The 17,240-nt window shown below is 40.6% G+C and overlaps 1 protein-coding gene across 5 annotated transcripts in view; it reads right to left on the bottom strand.

Annotated features, from left to right (window-relative positions):
• Positions 1-78: 78 nt before the first annotated feature.
• HECW1 (HECT, C2 and WW domain containing E3 ubiquitin protein ligase 1) overlaps positions 79-17,240 on the bottom strand; it is a 250,224-nt gene continuing 233,062 nt past the window's right edge. For all 5 annotated transcript variants that reach the window (XM_005533197.3, XM_088060634.1, XM_088060639.1 and 2 more), the window contains 5 exons: positions 16,299-16,428; positions 12,493-12,639; positions 11,637-11,751; positions 10,179-10,377; positions 79-2,212 (listed from right to left, as the gene is read on the bottom strand). In XM_005533197.3, coding sequence (XP_005533254.2) covers positions 2,101-2,212; positions 10,179-10,377; positions 11,637-11,751; positions 12,493-12,639; positions 16,299-16,428 — 703 coding nt within the window. In that variant the 3' untranslated portion in view covers positions 79-2,100. The remainder of the gene's footprint in view (positions 2,213-10,178; positions 10,378-11,636; positions 11,752-12,492; positions 12,640-16,298; positions 16,429-17,240) is intronic.

The raw sequence follows: 17,240 nt of genomic DNA, 5'->3' as shown, positions 1-17,240 counted from the left end.
GATTCTCAGTAAAAGCCATACAGTAAATTAGTATAAAAGTGGCTGAAATGCTACACAAATTGAATGAACGGGGCAATTTCAATATTTCAAATTTTTTTATGTACCATTAAAAAAAAAACAGAAAACAAAACCAAAACAAAGAAACCAAAAAAACAACAAAATTTTTTTTTTTTTTTTGCTTAGAAATATATTTTTGGCTCCATCACCTTTCAAATACCTACTGACCAAAGAATAAAAGCAGGAGAAAGATCTAAAAACTCTCAGAATGCAGTTTTTCAAGTGTGATGAAGTATGAGGTTTTGTACAACTACCATAAAAATATGTGAGAAAGCAGAAGTCAAATTTTTTTCTCTGGAGAGAAAACTTAAGACAAATTTGATGTGTTAGATCTTGAACTGGTCTCCTGACTTTACAGTGATCGAAAGCGTAACTAACACAATACTACAAGTAACAAGCCCCCAAGGGGATGTTGTAGTTCATGCAAGCTGCTAGACACTATGACATTACTTTCTCACTTACCTTCACAAATCTCTCACTTTGCATTTCTTGCATCCTTTAACATATTTAATGTCAGAAGATACTTTGCATTTCCATTTCCCAGTTAAGACAAACACTTTCAATCTGAAATTAGTCTTGGAAAACAAGGGCAGCAAAAATTAATAACTAGAATGTAATCAGAGCAGTTGATTACATTGAGATGTTGACTGTAACAGCCTCAGAAAAATCCATCCGTAGAAAAGCCTACTGCTATTTTCCTTTTTTTACCCCTGGATTCAGAGTTGGAAAGTACACCAAACTGAAGAAGGTTATGTCTGCAGTAACAAGAGAAAGATCTTTAGTTTAGTGGTACCTAGTATGACTGGAGGGCCTTTGGGGTCCCTCCAAGAGGATGTGCACTAAAATCTTAAACCCCCTAGAAATACAGTTCCCTTCATACCTGACAAACACCCTCATTCACTGCAGCTTCTCATTTGACAGACACACGACAAAAACATTCTGTCTACAACCAACCACTCTTGAGGATATGGACTATTCCACTGAACAAGAAAAGAGAAACAACAGAACTGAAAACCGCCCCCAGCAACCATAATGTAGCCCAACCTAACAGAAAATAAATGGCTTCTGACACAGGGGATGGGATTGTCTAGACTTGTCATTTGGAAAGGAACATTTTAAACATCAGAAAACAAAGATCTGGTAAACAGAACCCAAGGGTATTCATAGGAGTAGAACATTCTTCTTACTTCCCCTTTTCTTTGTCATATACAATACTAAGGTAAGGGAGCCTTGTCCTTTATGCTACATAATAAAACATCCTTCTTGAATGTGCACAACCTTGTGCTTCTTGTGTGGTAAACATTACAATGGAGATGCCCCTCCCAATAGCTCTGAAGTGCAAGTTCTCTCCAGTACTGGCAAGCAACAATCATAACAATCGCCGTTATGCTTTGCATTGCATTACAGGTTGTTTTTTTTTTTTTTAGTTTTTGAAGGTCTTATCTGCACCATATATCTGGGCCAGTTCCAGCTGATGCAACTGATGTGGATCATGAGTTCATATACAAAAATTTCAGTTTTGCTCATAGGTGTCTTTCAGATGGTCAATACATACAGGAAAAACAGGGATGGATGATGATATATTTGACCAGCTCCTAGTACTGGATTCAACGATTAAGAAGTAAGATGGGCTATGAACTGATTTAGAAGATATGGGCATATAAAAGCTTGGAATGCTTGATGAGGTTTTTTTTTTATTTTTTAATCAACGTAGGTGGAAGTAAACATTTATTAACATTTGGTCAAGTGTAGTGTAACTTGCATTTGTATTTTCATTGTTATTAATGGAGGTATGTAGAGATATACAGAAACCTTGAGACAGTTGTTTTTCTATTGCATACAGACTAGCAGTCCATTGGAAACAGAGGATGAAAGCATGAAGGTTAGATTGTAGAGGGTGGCAGTTCTTCATGCACAGCTTTTGTTAATCTTGATTTTTGTTCTGTTTTCAAAAATAAAAACATGGGAAACCAAGATCAAATGATGGTGGACAGGAAAGGTGACATCATCAGCCATAAAAACACCAGAAGTGCCTGAACCCCCTCATTCAAGTCCAAAGGTGCTAGTTTCTTCAACAGCTGTCAGCAGCTTTTCATACAGCATAGAATATGAGGGGTAAGGTGGAAGATCCAAACGGTTGAAACATGTGTGTGCCCTGCAAAAGGAAAATATGCTACATGTTAAACTTAATCTAAAAAAACTCAAGAAAATAAGACTTGAGAAAACTAGTTTCTACTGAGACTCAATACATTCAAGTTCACTCCAAGTAAAACTTTTGAATTCCACCTAAATATGAGGTACTGAAATGTATGTGCACATACACATGAATACTTTATATAGAAGACACAAGCTAAGTATGATCATAACATCTGATATTCCTGCTTCAGATGTTGCAGGAATCTTGTACAGATCTTGATGGAGAAAAATGCTGGAGATCACCGAGGAGCTGGGGTTTAGGACCTGACAGAGAAGTTCATTACTATAATTTTGGTTGCTTCAATATTTTTTTAAAAAATTGCATTCATCTGTACATCCAACATGAGCTGCCAGTAAGTTTTGCACTAGTGGACAAACACAATGTGATGGACTATAGTGACAGAATGGGCTCAGCATGTGTTTGCAGTGAGGCAGGCCTGACTGCTAAAAGACCATTCAGGAATCTGCTAACCGAGGAAGGAAGGCTGCTGAAAATATTCCTGCAAGTCTGCTGTTGGCCATATGCCTCAGCCTTTAAATGCTATTGATTTGTAGTACCCAAGACAAAAGCAAAATATTCTGTGCAGAGCAAGCTGCAAACTTGATGACCATTTCTTTCCCCAGTTTTACTGTTCTATTTACCTGCCATTATATTTACACTGGGAGCACCTTCTAAAGAAGCCATGGAATGAGTTCCATGCTGCCTTCACCTTGTTGCAGGTTTTCTGGCAGCAGCAATTAGACCCAGAGGCAGTCAGCACTTCACTGTGGGAGGTGCTATACAAATGTGGAGTAAAGAAACAGTCCCTTCCCCAACAGTTCAGCTGCTTCAACTGAGAAACTGCACAGCTCATTCAACGAATGTACGTGGGTGAGGCACATTTTCAGTAAAATTGTTTCAGTTTCTTTTCAGTTAGCTTAGAATTTTACATTATGATAACAGTATTTATATTTCCTCTTGCTCACTGGGATAAATGTGAATTGACAAAATTTCACAGAAGGAAACGTAGCCTCAATGGCTAACAATGCCTGAGCTTCTGGCCCCTAGTATTTTTAGAAGCCATGGAGTTGTTTTACTTCTAGCTCTTCTATCTCAAACTTTAACACAATGCTATTTCTCTTACACTGAAACAGCAGAGCTATCTTGGAGAAAATGAAATGAAGCCATGCTAGCCATCTCTTAGGCCACCTACAAAGTGGGAAAGACATAATGCTAGTAGATGGGCTGGCCTGAGACTTGTAGATTCAGAGGGAGAGTTTTATCAAGCACCAGCGGTGAATCATTAAAAGCAATCAGGCAACTGAAATAGCCAGAGGCACGTAATCTTCACTGCACTACAGAATTTCAATTAGGAGAGCTTTTACCATCCTTTTTCTCCTTCTGAATGAAGATCTGTTAGCTGGTTAGTCTGAAGAGAATACAATAAACACAGAATTTGTGGAAATGAGCAGGAATGCTTGAGTTAATGAAAAAAGGAACATTAATAAAGCCATTATTTAATTAATCTCTTGAAATTAAACATGGCAGCTCACGTGTATTACCCATGAGTAGCCCTGCACTGTTTACTGTTTATCTCAACAATCTTTGGCAACGTAAGTTGTTTCTACAACCCATTGGCAATATGTATCAACCACTGGGAGTTAATTAACAGAAGGATTCTTGTAGTCCATTCAGAACATGTTTACCACAGGCAAGCCCCATGCAGAGACAACCGGTCTTGAGGAGCTCAGCTGCTGGGCTCCAGAACTGGAAGCAGCACAGCCATGCTGGCTCAGGTGTGAATTCTTCTAATGTAGTTTTGCAGAACCAGACCTCTGTACGGTACTCAGCTGTGGCACATTTAACTGTTTGAGACAACAGCATCTCAGACATTGCTGTTGTGCATCCTATTGTGTGGTACAGACCTATCTACAGCCACTGACTCTGGTATTTACTTTCTTGCAGACATGTATCTTGACTGATCATTATCCATCTGATTTCTCACTGGTTATGAAACAACCTTGCAATGCTGTTGACTTTTAGTCATCCTTGACCTAGTCAAACTCAGAAAAAAGATCAATTCCTTTTCTTACTATGAGGTTTATAGATGTGGGCTCTTCTATAGAAGGTCTCAAGGAATTCATTGTGGGGAGCAAAGAAAGGAAAGTATATTAATGTGTCTAGAAACACTGAAACATTTTGCTAAACAAGACTCTTGTATTCTCCAGCTCAAGAATTTCACAGAAAAAAACCCTTGCACTTCAAAGGAAGGTCATCAAATTTGAAATGAAAGCAGCATTTCAGGAGTGCTATCCAGGTAAGGTTTACACTTCCACCTACTTACAGTGCAAAACATAAAACATTGCTAAAGGCAAAATCTGGGTTCATATTCTGGTCTGTGAAACAAATGTGGATCTAGTGCAACTCCAGTGATGCCTGTGAAGCCCACTCAATCTTACATGAAGATACTTATGTGCAAAACTTTCTGGTTTTCATCATATATTGTGTGATACTGCAGTACACAAGGAAATTAAGAGTTAGTGATACTTTCCATAATGCCCACTGCTGTCTAACTGTGCTCCATCCTCCAAAGGGGTCAATTCCTCCTGAATTATGTTGGCCTCCTACTACTGGTCCCAGTGAGAGTGACTACAGTAAGCATAATCCAGGGAACACTTGCCACACATATTGGGGTAAAAACATTACATCAGTAGTGCAAGAAGTAGTCACAGCAAAGAGAAAATATTTCTTCCCTTGATTTAAGCCTCCTACCATATAAGCCTGCTGACATTTGAGAGGGTGTTCAGGGAATGTGAGGCCTGGAATAAGAATTACATTGGCGAGAGCTTTTATGGGAAGGATTCTGGCTTCTCCAGAAGAAAATGCAAGATAAAGTAATGTGAACCAACTCTGACCCTCATATGCCCTCATCCTGCAGTAAGTTAAGCAGTAAATGGACCACTTAAAATTTCATTCTTCCTGGCAGTCTGTCTTTATTGCTTAATATAGTTTTGGTGGGCTTGAACCTTTAATCTTACTCATTGGTCACAGTGCTATGCTATTTCTTTTCTTCTAAGAATTCTTTCTAAAAATTATAAGCTTTTTAGATTTTTGCATTCTTCCTTTCTTTGTCACTTCCTTTATTCCCCATAAAGAGGAGAGTCCAAAGGCAGTAAAAGTGGGCACAGAACCCCATCCTATCTTAATTATAGCTTGAAACCATCTACTAAAGTAAGGGTTACATTCTAACATAATCATGCCTGTCAGGCAGAAACTGGACAGTTCTCCTTTTCACCTTGCTTTTGTTAAATGAACCCACAAACCTCTTTTTAATCAATCTCAGAACCCACAAGTAGGAGCTTTTGTTCCTTTTGTCTGTAAGAAGGAACACTTATATGTTGTCTAGGAATCAGTGCTTAATAGATGAATGTAGATTTGTAGCTGATACTGCTGTTATATTTGAAAAAAAGAGGAAAGAGAAATGGATGGGATATAAGGAAAGGTAAGAGACAGCAAAGCCCATGCACTTAGTCCATTGTCAAAGAAGGAAATTATCAGAATAAAATTCTTTGTAGTCACAATCTTTTTTTAATTGTAATATGGGATTCCGTGGCAATTAAATACTTGATCATCCAATAGAGAGGAACAGAATTCTCTTACAAAGATCAGATATTTACTAGCACTAGTAATCTGTATCATACATAACACTCACTACACTGCTGAATGAAAATCTCTTCTGATGAAAGGGTAGTTGCAGCTCAGCACTGTTGAGAAAAGTGACCTCATTGCGTCAAATGTGATTATTTGAATCCCTGGGATACATACTGAGGTCCTTACTTACTTGGTACTCAGACATAATCTTGGAGCTGGCAGGAGTTTTTGCCAGGTGAGGAGTGCAACCACAAGGTGGGACAGTGGCATTTGTAGGCACTGAACATTTTTGCCAACTGAGGATTTAGGAAGACTAAACTGTTGCCTCCTTCAACTATAGCAGAAAACACTGGTAGCTCTTAGCACAGGTCTGTTTTGGGCCAGGAATTCTTCTCCCATGGTACCAAATGAAGCTATGCTATTCCAGCTAGAAAACCAGTGCCTTTTCATTAATGTTTGGTGGGGAACAAGAATCCATTCTTGCAGAACTACTAGTAAAACTGATTCCATTTACAAACCTACATGACCCAGAAGAGGTGAAGAGAGGATTCCTGCTTTAGAAGAGGCTATAGCTGTAAGAATTCTCCAACCATCTCTACTCAGGCAACCAGTTAAATGTGTAACGTCCTCATTTTGGGGCGAAGCTTTGCACATTATATAACAAGAGTAAAACTCAACCTTGATGAACAAGTGATTGAACCTGTTATTTTCTATGACAAGTTACACCAGTTTGGAAGAACCCATGATGCAGATTTACACTGACAGATCTGCAAAGTGGGCAGTCTCTTTGGAACCTGCTTTATGGTCATTGTTTGGAGATCTGGGATTAGAGCAACATCTCTGAGCTGTATGGTGCCTCAACTTTCTAACTTAGGTGATCTCGAAAGTAAATATAGATAAGGATAATGTGTCTGGCACATGTGCATACTCCAGAAATAAAATACCGGTGTAATCTTACTCTTCTTTGTCTTAGATGAACATATTACACCACAATTACCCTGTTCATGAAGGGAACAGGTACTAATGAACAGATCCACCAATTTAGAATGAAGTTACTGGATGTTCAACCTTCCTAAAAACATCTTGCTTGTCCTCAGTGCCTTCAAGAAACACTTTAAGTGTCATGTATTATGGTTATTCTTTGAAAAGCACTTCATTTTAGAAATTTACACCATGCCTTTTTTTCCTGGGCTTGCCATGTTGCTGTTGCAAGTGCAAACAGTACTAACCTATCTAGTTTAGGTGTTAGCACATCTTTGCTCACTATAAGCAAATGGTAGTTGCATGCTCCATTGCCAAAGTGCAAGGACAGTATGTATGGGAGATTTGCCTAACTACTTCAACTATCTGGAGCAGAAGTAAGGGAACAGAGAAAGAATCATGGACTCTCCTGATAGAGCGAAAAGTTCTCAACATTTTGTACAGCAGTTAAAGTGAAAAGGGAATTTGTTGTGGTTTATGGTGAAGTTAGTTACACTCATGTCACAGGGCTAAAAGGCTGACAGGATATGACATATGACTTTTTTTTAGCCTGTGAGTCTAAAGTACATAAATAAATAAAAATGGGCAAACCATAACCAGGTATTTAAAAACAAGTTTTAAATAATACTCATTTAGTTGCTTAACTAAGGATTTAGGGAACCTCCAGGTTTAGCCTGTGTGTTCTATGCATTTCTTAGCACTGTGTAGACTTGGCAGCACCCCATAATTTTATAAAAATGCAGGCAATAATTCATGGTGAGCAAGCTGTGTTTATTCCCCATGAGCAAGTTTTGTTTCTTTTTCCCCTGGCTAAAATGAATGCAGAGCTCTAAGACTTCTAACAAGTGCTACCAACTTTCACCTGGAAAGGAGGCCTCTTTCAGGGAGAGCAACCCATTCAGAGATCAGCACACAAACATAAAATCTCGAGGCTAACTGAATCTGAGTCAGAAGTAATGCCTAGGTTCACAAAGAAAGTTAAACAGAGCAGAAAGGGGCCAATTACCTTTTCAGAACTTGACGGGTCAGCCCAGGGCATTTTCTGTGCACGCACCAAGGTCCACCTTCCCCTCTCATTCCCTTGCACCCCAGAAGAGAGTAATGAAATGAGCAGAAATGCTGCAGAGTTTGTGACTGATGGTTGCTGACTGTGTGCAAGGAGCAATGTCCTCGGTAAGCTCTGAAACCCTTACACAGAACCTGACTGTACATATATACTGCAAAAGGAGGATCTGAACTACAAATAGGAAACTGTTGCTCTCAGGCTTTCTTACCACATGGCTGGCTGAAGCTCAGAGGGCATGAGTCATCTCACTGACCTTACATGTTTTCATCTGGTTTTAAATCTCAGTGCCCACATCTAGCTCTCCATATAATCTCAATAGAGTGCTTATGGTAGATGGACACAAACCAAAATGTACCAGCTGTGACTCACCTATTTTAGAAGTCTGTGTTCAGGTGAGATGAACTGTTACTTGAAAACACTTACTCCCATTTCCTGACTTTAGAGGGAGTCCACATAAAATGTCAGCTCTGAATGCCTTCTCACACAGTGCCTTGGCTCCAGTTACTGCATCTCCCACTGCATAAACATGGGCTTGAGCAGGCTTGGACTGAGAGAGTGACCAGATTTGGCCTTTTCTCTCCAGATGGAGGACTCCAGATGTTTGCTCAAGTCCATGTCTTTGGTATGTTTCTGGGTAAATGTTGCAGCTCGGTCTGGGGGGTCTGTCCGACCCCCAGCTCTGCCAGCAACAATCCTGGATAGACATCCAGAGAAGGAGCAGCCGTTCAGGGAGTTTCAGGCAGTTTCCAGACAGGGGTAATCCTTCGGAGCGTGGCCAGAGGCTTCAAGTGATCAGCTCTTTTAGAAGTGATTTCTTCTCTTGTGATCAGCTCTGATCAGCCCAGCCAGCTCCGTTCATGGGTTACTCCAGCCGCGGATAGACAAGAGAGGGGAGACTGTGTGGCATTCCACAGGAGTTCTTTATTGTAGGCTTCAGCAAAGGAGGCCAGTGATGATCTACCCCTGATCTGGGCAAAAGCTGGGGTTTTTATAGGGAAAGGGAGAACTGGGAAAAGGGCCAATGGTCTGAGACTGGGATAATATGACCAATAGTTAACAGGGAGATAACATGGGGTCCTGAAGCAGGAAGGGGTCCACACCTTCGTCATCATGACTGAGCAGTTTTGTCTTATCTTAGGGGGCAGATCTCCAGGAAGGAGGCCTGTCAGAGGTCTGGGCTTCCTCCACAGATAAACAACACGGAGAGCAAGTAATGAGAAAACTGGACCAGACCCTTTGTTAATTGATTGTCTGACTATATTTGCAAAGTTTATGAGATTAAATTTTTGCTCTGTGCCATAAAAGTGGCCTCCTTTGGAGCATAGCTGAAAGCCAATGATAAGAGCAAGAAGAATGCATCCTTTGAGGGCAAATAGGATGTAATAGGGCCACTGTAGCATAAGTATCTCAGAGGCAATGAAATGCTCTGTAATCCCAATGCGGCAGAGCCTCGCTGTCAGGATATTCAAGAAAAGGTGATGCACTTCAGTAAGGAGGGATGAGTGTACCACCCATAAAGTGGTAAAGCAGAACTCAAAGCTGAAATCATCACTGGCTGTGCCACGGCTCTCTTGGGTGGCCTGAGGCAAGTCCACCCCTTTGTGCTCCTGCCCCTTTGTTCTGAAAAGGAAGAGGACCCCTCCTTTGGGAATCACTGCCAAGTCTGTTGATTCTGTATGACATTATAACTCATTTGCTCCAAGCTGGCTCACTGAACTAGATGCAACAAATTGGATATTATCACCACACGGTCTGAAGATTTGTCCCTAAGCTTCTCCATTACAAAAAAAGGAACCATCAGACTAACTAAATGAAGGGATTACACTCAGGTCTCTAGCCAAAACTCAGAAACAGATTTTGGCTTTCATGTCTCTGTAAATTCACAAGTGTTTTTTCTAGCATTTTGGAAGTAAAGGGAACAGAATTACTTGACAGGCTCCTGTTGATCTGAATCTGTTCTAGAATCAAAATAAGAGAACTAGGTTTCAACCTATGGAAATCTTAATCTTAACCATTTCCAAAGATTCCAAGTAGTTTGAATTGAGCCTGCAAATCAAAAAGGCAGCAAAAGAGAACACTTTTCTCTAAATGCAATTACAGAACAACAAACTGATAATTGGTTTTTGTTTCGTTTTGTCTTTTTTTAGGTGTTCTTACTGTATATATAAACTGACAGAGAGATGCAATGAAGTATCAGGCCTATGTTTCTAACAGCAATTCTGGTACAAAGTCCTGATTGGGACATACCTTGGGAGGGAGGTTATTTTCCCCCATTTCTCTATACAGAAGCGCCGCAGGCCGTTGCTCCCTCGGAGAGCGGCAAAACCCTCGTACGGCACGCTCGACGTTCCTGTGACGAACTGCAACAATCGCAGCCTCTGCTCGTTGTTAAACCTCTCCACAGCTGCCCAGAACCACCGTATCACTATGTGTCCATCATGGTAGCCTACAGCAAGCAGGAGAAATAAAAATCACTCCCTCCTAACTGGGATGAGCAACACTGAAGAAAGTTCCCATTAGCATGGGGCAGTAGATCTCCTACTGGAAAGATTCTGGCCTAACAATATATTTTGTTCTTCATTAGCAGTAGGTCCCAGCTTCCATTTTGTATCCGGCTGTGGATACAATAATATCACTAACTCATTTCAGACCCTGAAACTCAAATATGTATTAGAGATGCACTGGTCTCTCACAAATACCTTGGCAAGAACTGGGGTTACATGCATGAGATATTAAGAGCAACAGCAATATGCCACACAGTGTGAGTCTTAACATCCTAATAATTTCTGGTTCACAAGTAAATTCTCTTTTGGACTGCAGTAGTGTTCAACATATGGAGAGGAGTTTGCTGCCACAAGCCCTTCCCTGGCAAGCTTCCCACCTGACAGGCTCTGAGCCTTGGTTTGTGCCTGTGAGAGCCAGCATATACCAGGCTGAATCTGTTTCAAAAGTTAAATAGAAAAATGTAGGAGGAAAATAACATTGGGGACCAGCTGTCCTTGTGGTAAGCTGCGTATTTCAAGGTAACCCAAAGGCTGGGCAGTGACCAGCAGAGATTGAAACCTTGTATTTCAGGGGAGGATATGTGAACCTCAGGAACTTTCCACTTGTGGTGCAGAACTGGTGGATTTCACATTTTTCCATCATCCAAGACAGCCTGGATAAATCATTGGTTAAAGCAAAATCAGACCAAACATTAGAGAAAAGAAAAAAAATCCAACTTGACATAGTTTAGGCTGAGGGGACAGTTATGCAAGATCTGTATGTTGTTGAAATGTATTTGGAAACTGTGAAATTCAGCTCCTGATTTCAGCTCCCTGCTGAAGCCAGGAGGTCTTGTGGATCTACCTTCTGTGATGCCTAGAGTTCAGTCAGTCATCTTAGATGACCTGTAATTTTTAGATCTAATTGTGCAAATCCTTTTCAGTCCTTAACAGTCAAAACTGCTGCTAAGGCTGCAGGAATTGAATAGATAAAATCTGGACAAAAATAGCAGAAGCAATTTCAGTAGTATAACACCACAATACCTGTTGATCCAAACCTGAGATCTTACTTTTTTTTTATTTCAGGAGTTATTCTTCATAGTAATTTCCAGGACAAAATAGGGCATTTCCCTCAGGAAGGACAGAAGGAAAACATGGAGCAAGACTTCCATGTTTTAGATTGAAAAGTCAAGACAATAGTAAACATGAGCAGGCAGTTTACCTCCACGATATTCTGTGTTGTTTCGCCAGTCATTGAGATCTATTTCTGCAGTGCCAGCTATAACTAGCTCCAGTTCTCTGGCATCAAAAACAGAGACAAGCCTGGAGTCTACAACCTGGAACAAAAACCACTTGTAAGCACAGTTCAGACTGCAAATGAAGCAAACCTATGGTTCTGGGGGCCAGCTCTTTTTTCTGACAAAGTTTGAATGTTTGCATTCACATGTTTTTTGTGTATGATTAGGGAGGGGACAGAACAGGTGACTACATGGGTTGGTCAGCAAAGCCACAGGTTTTCACCCAGTCCTTGAAACAGCTCTGCCAGAAAGATGTTCCCAGATCCAGGTCTTCAGCAAAGATAGCTTGCAAAATCCAGGGACAACAATGGAGTATCCAGGAATACCAGCAGCAAGATAACAGCTTGGATTGCACCCACAGACTGACTTTGCTGGAATGAATCCCTGAAGACACAGTGTGTTTCATCAGCTTCTCATCAAAGTGTACAATTCTTCACAATCTTTCTCAGAGACCCCTAACCTAAAATCACAACATGGTAGAACAAAATTTTAAAGCGCCTACTTCTCTTATTGTGTGAATGGAAAGCAGTGTCGTTCTTAACTCTTGATCATAAATAATGCTTTATCATATTCAGAAGACACATTTCTTTTCTTTCTAGTTTAATCCTAAGCATGCTGTATCCAAGGTCTTTCTCTGTAGAGATCCAAGAACTCCAGTTCCTTGCTGTCTGTGTCAGTGTAGCAATTCTCTAGGGTACCGATGAAGCACAATTTAACCAGGGTGCTACTCTCATTCAGATGAAGGAGGGATGACTGTGGAAGCATCACTTTGTTACTTACTTCGTAGAAGCCACGGACCAGGGCCTCTGTTTGCTGGACCACTCCTCGTTCCACTCGCCACTTAACCATTCTCTCGATGTACTCCTTCTTGTTCTTTTCTGTCACCGCTGTATTTGCCCCTCCAGATTTCAACTCTCTCTCTGTCACCTACAGAACAAAGATGAACAGTGATGTAGCATTGTATGGATCCCGTTGTGTTCCAAACATGAGATCATCCATGCAACAGCACAGGAAACAACAGGATGGAGAGGCAATCACAGTATTGGAATATGCAGACTGCTTTGCCAACTGGAAGGGATATCCACTTGTCTCTTAGGCAAGCAGTGTTACCCTCCCCCAAGTGCTAGTAAAAGTGTTTACTCAGAAATGCCAACAGCTAAAGAAAGTATCATAAAATGAATACTCCCAATACACTACCTAAAACAAGACCTTCCACAGATAAATAGTCACTGTGGGATTTGGAGTTTTGTATCAGCCATTCAAACCTGAGAAGAGTTTGTATTGTAAATAACCTTTATTTTAAGCAAGAGCTGCAGCATTTCTTTGCATTTTAATAGTTAATTTAGTTGGCTTGAGATTGAGAAGTGATTTAAGGAATCACTCTGGATCCTACACAGTAAGCACTTCTCCCACATGACAGAAAATTGTATTTGTCTTTCAATTATTATCACATTCAATTTAGTAGATTTAAAAGGAAGAATATGTTGCTCTCCTCTTCAGTTTTCTGCTGCTATAACAATGATGTCCACCACAGGCAGTGGTTCACAGTAATGAATACAGTTCACAGTAAATGAACTGTATGAATACATATTCATTACTATTATCTATTTATTAGCCCAACAGACAGCACACAGCATAGGCAGTATTTAGGTCACCTTACTTGAGGGACCTATTGCAATATTATTAATTAAGAAACATTGACTGAGTCATCTAATCTGTAGCTTTGTTGAGAAACAGCAAGAACAAGTAAAGCTGGATGGAAGGAGTTAGGAATTCTTAGCTGGTTCAGGTTAAATTCCCAAACATAAATCATTGCATCACTATTATACAAGCAATGCTGCACTGTCCAGAAAGCAAGGCTCTGTCCCTGCTACCATGCTGTATTCTTCAAGGCTGTGAGCCATTAACATATATCTGCCAAACCAGAGACTAAATGTTGTCTAGCTTTAAGCATGACCAGAAGTCCAGATGTTCACAGTCTCCTGCAAGACTTCCCACAAACACCTAGAAAACTATTAATTTTTTCAACTTCTTATTATCCATATAAATTCAAATACTATTGGCTATCTATGACTGGAGACTAGCAATTAATAGCAACGTATCTCTCTTTTGAGGTTTTTGTTCTTAGGGGCATTAACCACAACTGTGAGCTTCAATCCAGAATCAAGTTACAGAGTAGCAAGGAGACATTTCAACCAATCTAGCTCATTCCTTTTACCTGATAGGAACAATTGCCAGGGCTCAGAGACAGGCTGTATCCACAATGAGAGCTCAGAGTAAGGCCTGGAAGAACACTTGAACACTTTCTACTGGGTAAAAGCTTGAGAAAGCACTTTAGGTCACGACCAACTGACGTGTCTCCATCTTATAAGTGAAATTCTCAAATTGTTATTCAGTCCCCACCAGTAAAAATGTGAAACACTTGGTTTGATGTTGTATCACTGCTGCTGCAGGAGTGCTCCGCATTCCAGTATGCAAGAAGGCTGGAATTGACCTGGAGTAAATTCTACTTAAGAAAGTAACACGAAAGAGGATTTAGCCTGAAAGCCTTAGAAGTTCAATAAACATCAGAGATGAGACAAGAAAGAAAATATGAAAGCAGCAGAGACTGGTCCATAATGAAGTGATTGTGGAAGCAGGACAAAAGGGCTGTAAGCATCTACTATACAGCTTCTCAAGGAGTCGGTATATTTATTTTTTCCCTTACCCAGCCCTTGAAATCCAGTTTCTCTATATTAGCAGAGCTCCCACTGTGATCTACACTTACACGTGTACTAAGTAAAGTACTTACTCAGATGGCATTTAAGTGGTCAGATACTCTTGGCTTGGAAGAATTTCCAACTAGGATCCATCTGTGAGCATAAAATGTGACTGCAATTTCTTTGTTATTTTGCTGTCAGCACTTGGCAAGTTTGAAGAGGAAAATCTGACTTTCACTTAGGACACTTGGATTCTGGTGGTTGTAATGCACAGTGAGAACCAACCTTACCCACCATCACTAGTTCTAGCAAGGTCAGTGTCCAGTCCATAGGAAATAAAGGACTAGACAACAGCATCAAAATCTGGCTTTTAGTGTTCTTTTGCTTTCATACCACAGTATCTACAACAGAGTGATCTTTTTCTATTCTCTTTGGAGCCATCTCTTATCTTCCACAACAGACTCCTATGCAACTGCTCTCTTTCCTTCGAGGAGAGTGTAACAAGCAACTAGTGTGCCAAATGTTACCTTCACATGCATCAGGGCAACTCAGTTCTTATTCAACTTTGTAGTCTTCCCTTGTAAATACAAACTTGTCTCATCTGCCTTTGGGAATATGTCTGTATGTGTCTGTCTGCCTTTGTGTATTAGTCTTATGTAGCCGTATCTTCCATAACTGCACTGTCAATTCAATGTCATGCAAGCTCTCAGTTCCAAGTCCATGAAAAATCCTGCATTTAAGACTGTGGAAAAAGTGTTACTGTTCCTACAGAGGCTTCCTACTTTAATTCTTCTGCCCCATCCTTTTTATCTACCCGTAACTCTGCTCATCCATTGTAACCTTTTGCTATATGCAGGCTAAATTCAGTATTTAATATACTGCCTGAAGCCTTGTTTGCTTTCTGTTATTTTCAAGCTCATAGCTGAGCAGGGCTGGAATTCCTCCCCTCAGAGACTTGTCTAACTCTTCAATTGCTCACAGAACTACCCTAGCTTTGTGCAAACCCCTCCAGGCAACTTTACTGTCAAGTAGTGAGAGCCATTCTCTGTATATTCCACCTGATTTCTCTGCTCCTTTTGACACTGTGTGTCTGCTCCTTACCCATTTCCTCAGCTTCTGCACTGTTTGGTGAGCTTGGTTCTTCAGCCGCTCTAGTTTTCAGTATCTCCTTGGAGATCCTTAATCACGGTCTGAATACTGTTTTGATTCCCATTCAAGGCTTCCCAGAAACAGTCATAATCCGGCATGGTTTGCAACAGCAAAGAGCATGACAGTTCCAGTGCAACCCAAAGAATCCCACAGGAGACACTTACTATGACTGCCAGACTGCACTTAAGCCAGTGTTGCACTCTCCCTAAGGCTATAGTGGTCAGCCAGGTTACAGAGAACTGAGCTGTAGAAAGCACAATAAATGGATGTACAGACCAATTTGTTAAGTAGATGCAAGGTAAGTAAGAGACAGAATCTAACAGGGAGATATTAGACAAAATGATGGTGAGGGTAGCCAGGTCCTACACCACCTGTCAAATGTTTTTTCTCCCTCCTAACTCATCCTTTCAGTCACATCAGCTTTAAGTTACATTGCTTGCATTCACCAAATGCCACATCTGTGTGAACTACACCCTGGAGAGAAAAGCTGCACTCCAGAGAATTCCTCATGCTCATCAGTGTGTGGCTCAACAGGCCTGCAGAGGGGCTAGTATTGTATATTATACACTCTAAGAATAAACATCTGCCTTGGAACAGGTGGCTTGAAAGAAACAGAAGGTAGGAGAAGAAAATGTTATTGAAAGGCTAAAGGATCTGTTCTGACAGAAGGATGTTCATCATGCTCAACTTTGTCAGCTTCAAATTTGCTTTTCAGATGTTTTGCATAGCTATGCTCACCTGTCCAAATACCTCCTCGTTCACTGTGAAGGTTAGATCCAGGATATCAGTGATATTGTTATCCTTCATCCACTGCAAGCTCTGATGGAACTCTTCATCCAGGTACTCTAAGTCACTTAAATCACATGGCCTGATTGCAAGACAAGAAAAAGATATGGCCCTGTGACTACTGGCAGCATGATTTCCTACTAAGTATGTGAACAAATTTACTGAAGATCCAACATAAAACTGAAGTTCATTTAGTTTTGTTAATATCAAAGCATGTTTCACAGACCGTCTTGAAGCAGTTCTGCAACTGTTTGCTTTGCATAGCTGGGCTCAAGGCCAGATCTGTTGGCAGCCTTTATTACTTGCTGTCAAAAGACACCCCTGGGGCTTGATTTTACGTGGATCTTCAAGATGTCCTGCACTTCACAGTACACGTGTCCCTTCAGTCCTGCCATGCTGTGCCTGGCTGCTTCCATTACCTATCATCTGCCAGGTAAGCACACAGGTCTGACACAGGGAAGACCAGGCAGCCTAAATTTTTGCTAAAAAGGAGCCATCCCTGTCTGCTGAAAGGACAGGTGGATGTTATGAGCAGCCTGGTTTCCAATTCCCTAAAGGGGCAATAAGGATGCAGGGATAACCCTAGGTTTCAGCCTGTTTTCAGACTAGATCAGGTACAATATAAATATGAGTGTTTGTACCCCAGCAATAACAGTAGTTAAAAAAAACCCAACAAAGACCAACATGATAAAGGACTTAAAGGATTGTTAAGACAGGTATCTTTGCCGATTTGGAATAATCTTAATTGACAACCTCTTTCAGCTACACTTTATTCTGCTCTTTAGCATTTAATTGCAGTCTTGAGTTAATATTTATGGGTTTTTTTATTGTTGCAAAAATTTTATGTACCTTGTCTTATTTCAGTCTCTTGATTAAAGAGGGACTGATTGTTAA

This window comes from Pseudopodoces humilis, chromosome 1 (genome assembly GCF_049639895.1).
Source record: "Pseudopodoces humilis isolate 2021_Gansu_Grassland_sample_001 chromosome 1, ASM4963989v1, whole genome shotgun sequence".
Classification (NCBI taxonomy): domain Eukaryota; kingdom Metazoa; phylum Chordata; class Aves; order Passeriformes; family Paridae; genus Pseudopodoces; species Pseudopodoces humilis.
Note: the sequence above shows the minus strand (reverse complement) of the source record. Positions and strands in the feature narration are given on the sequence as shown.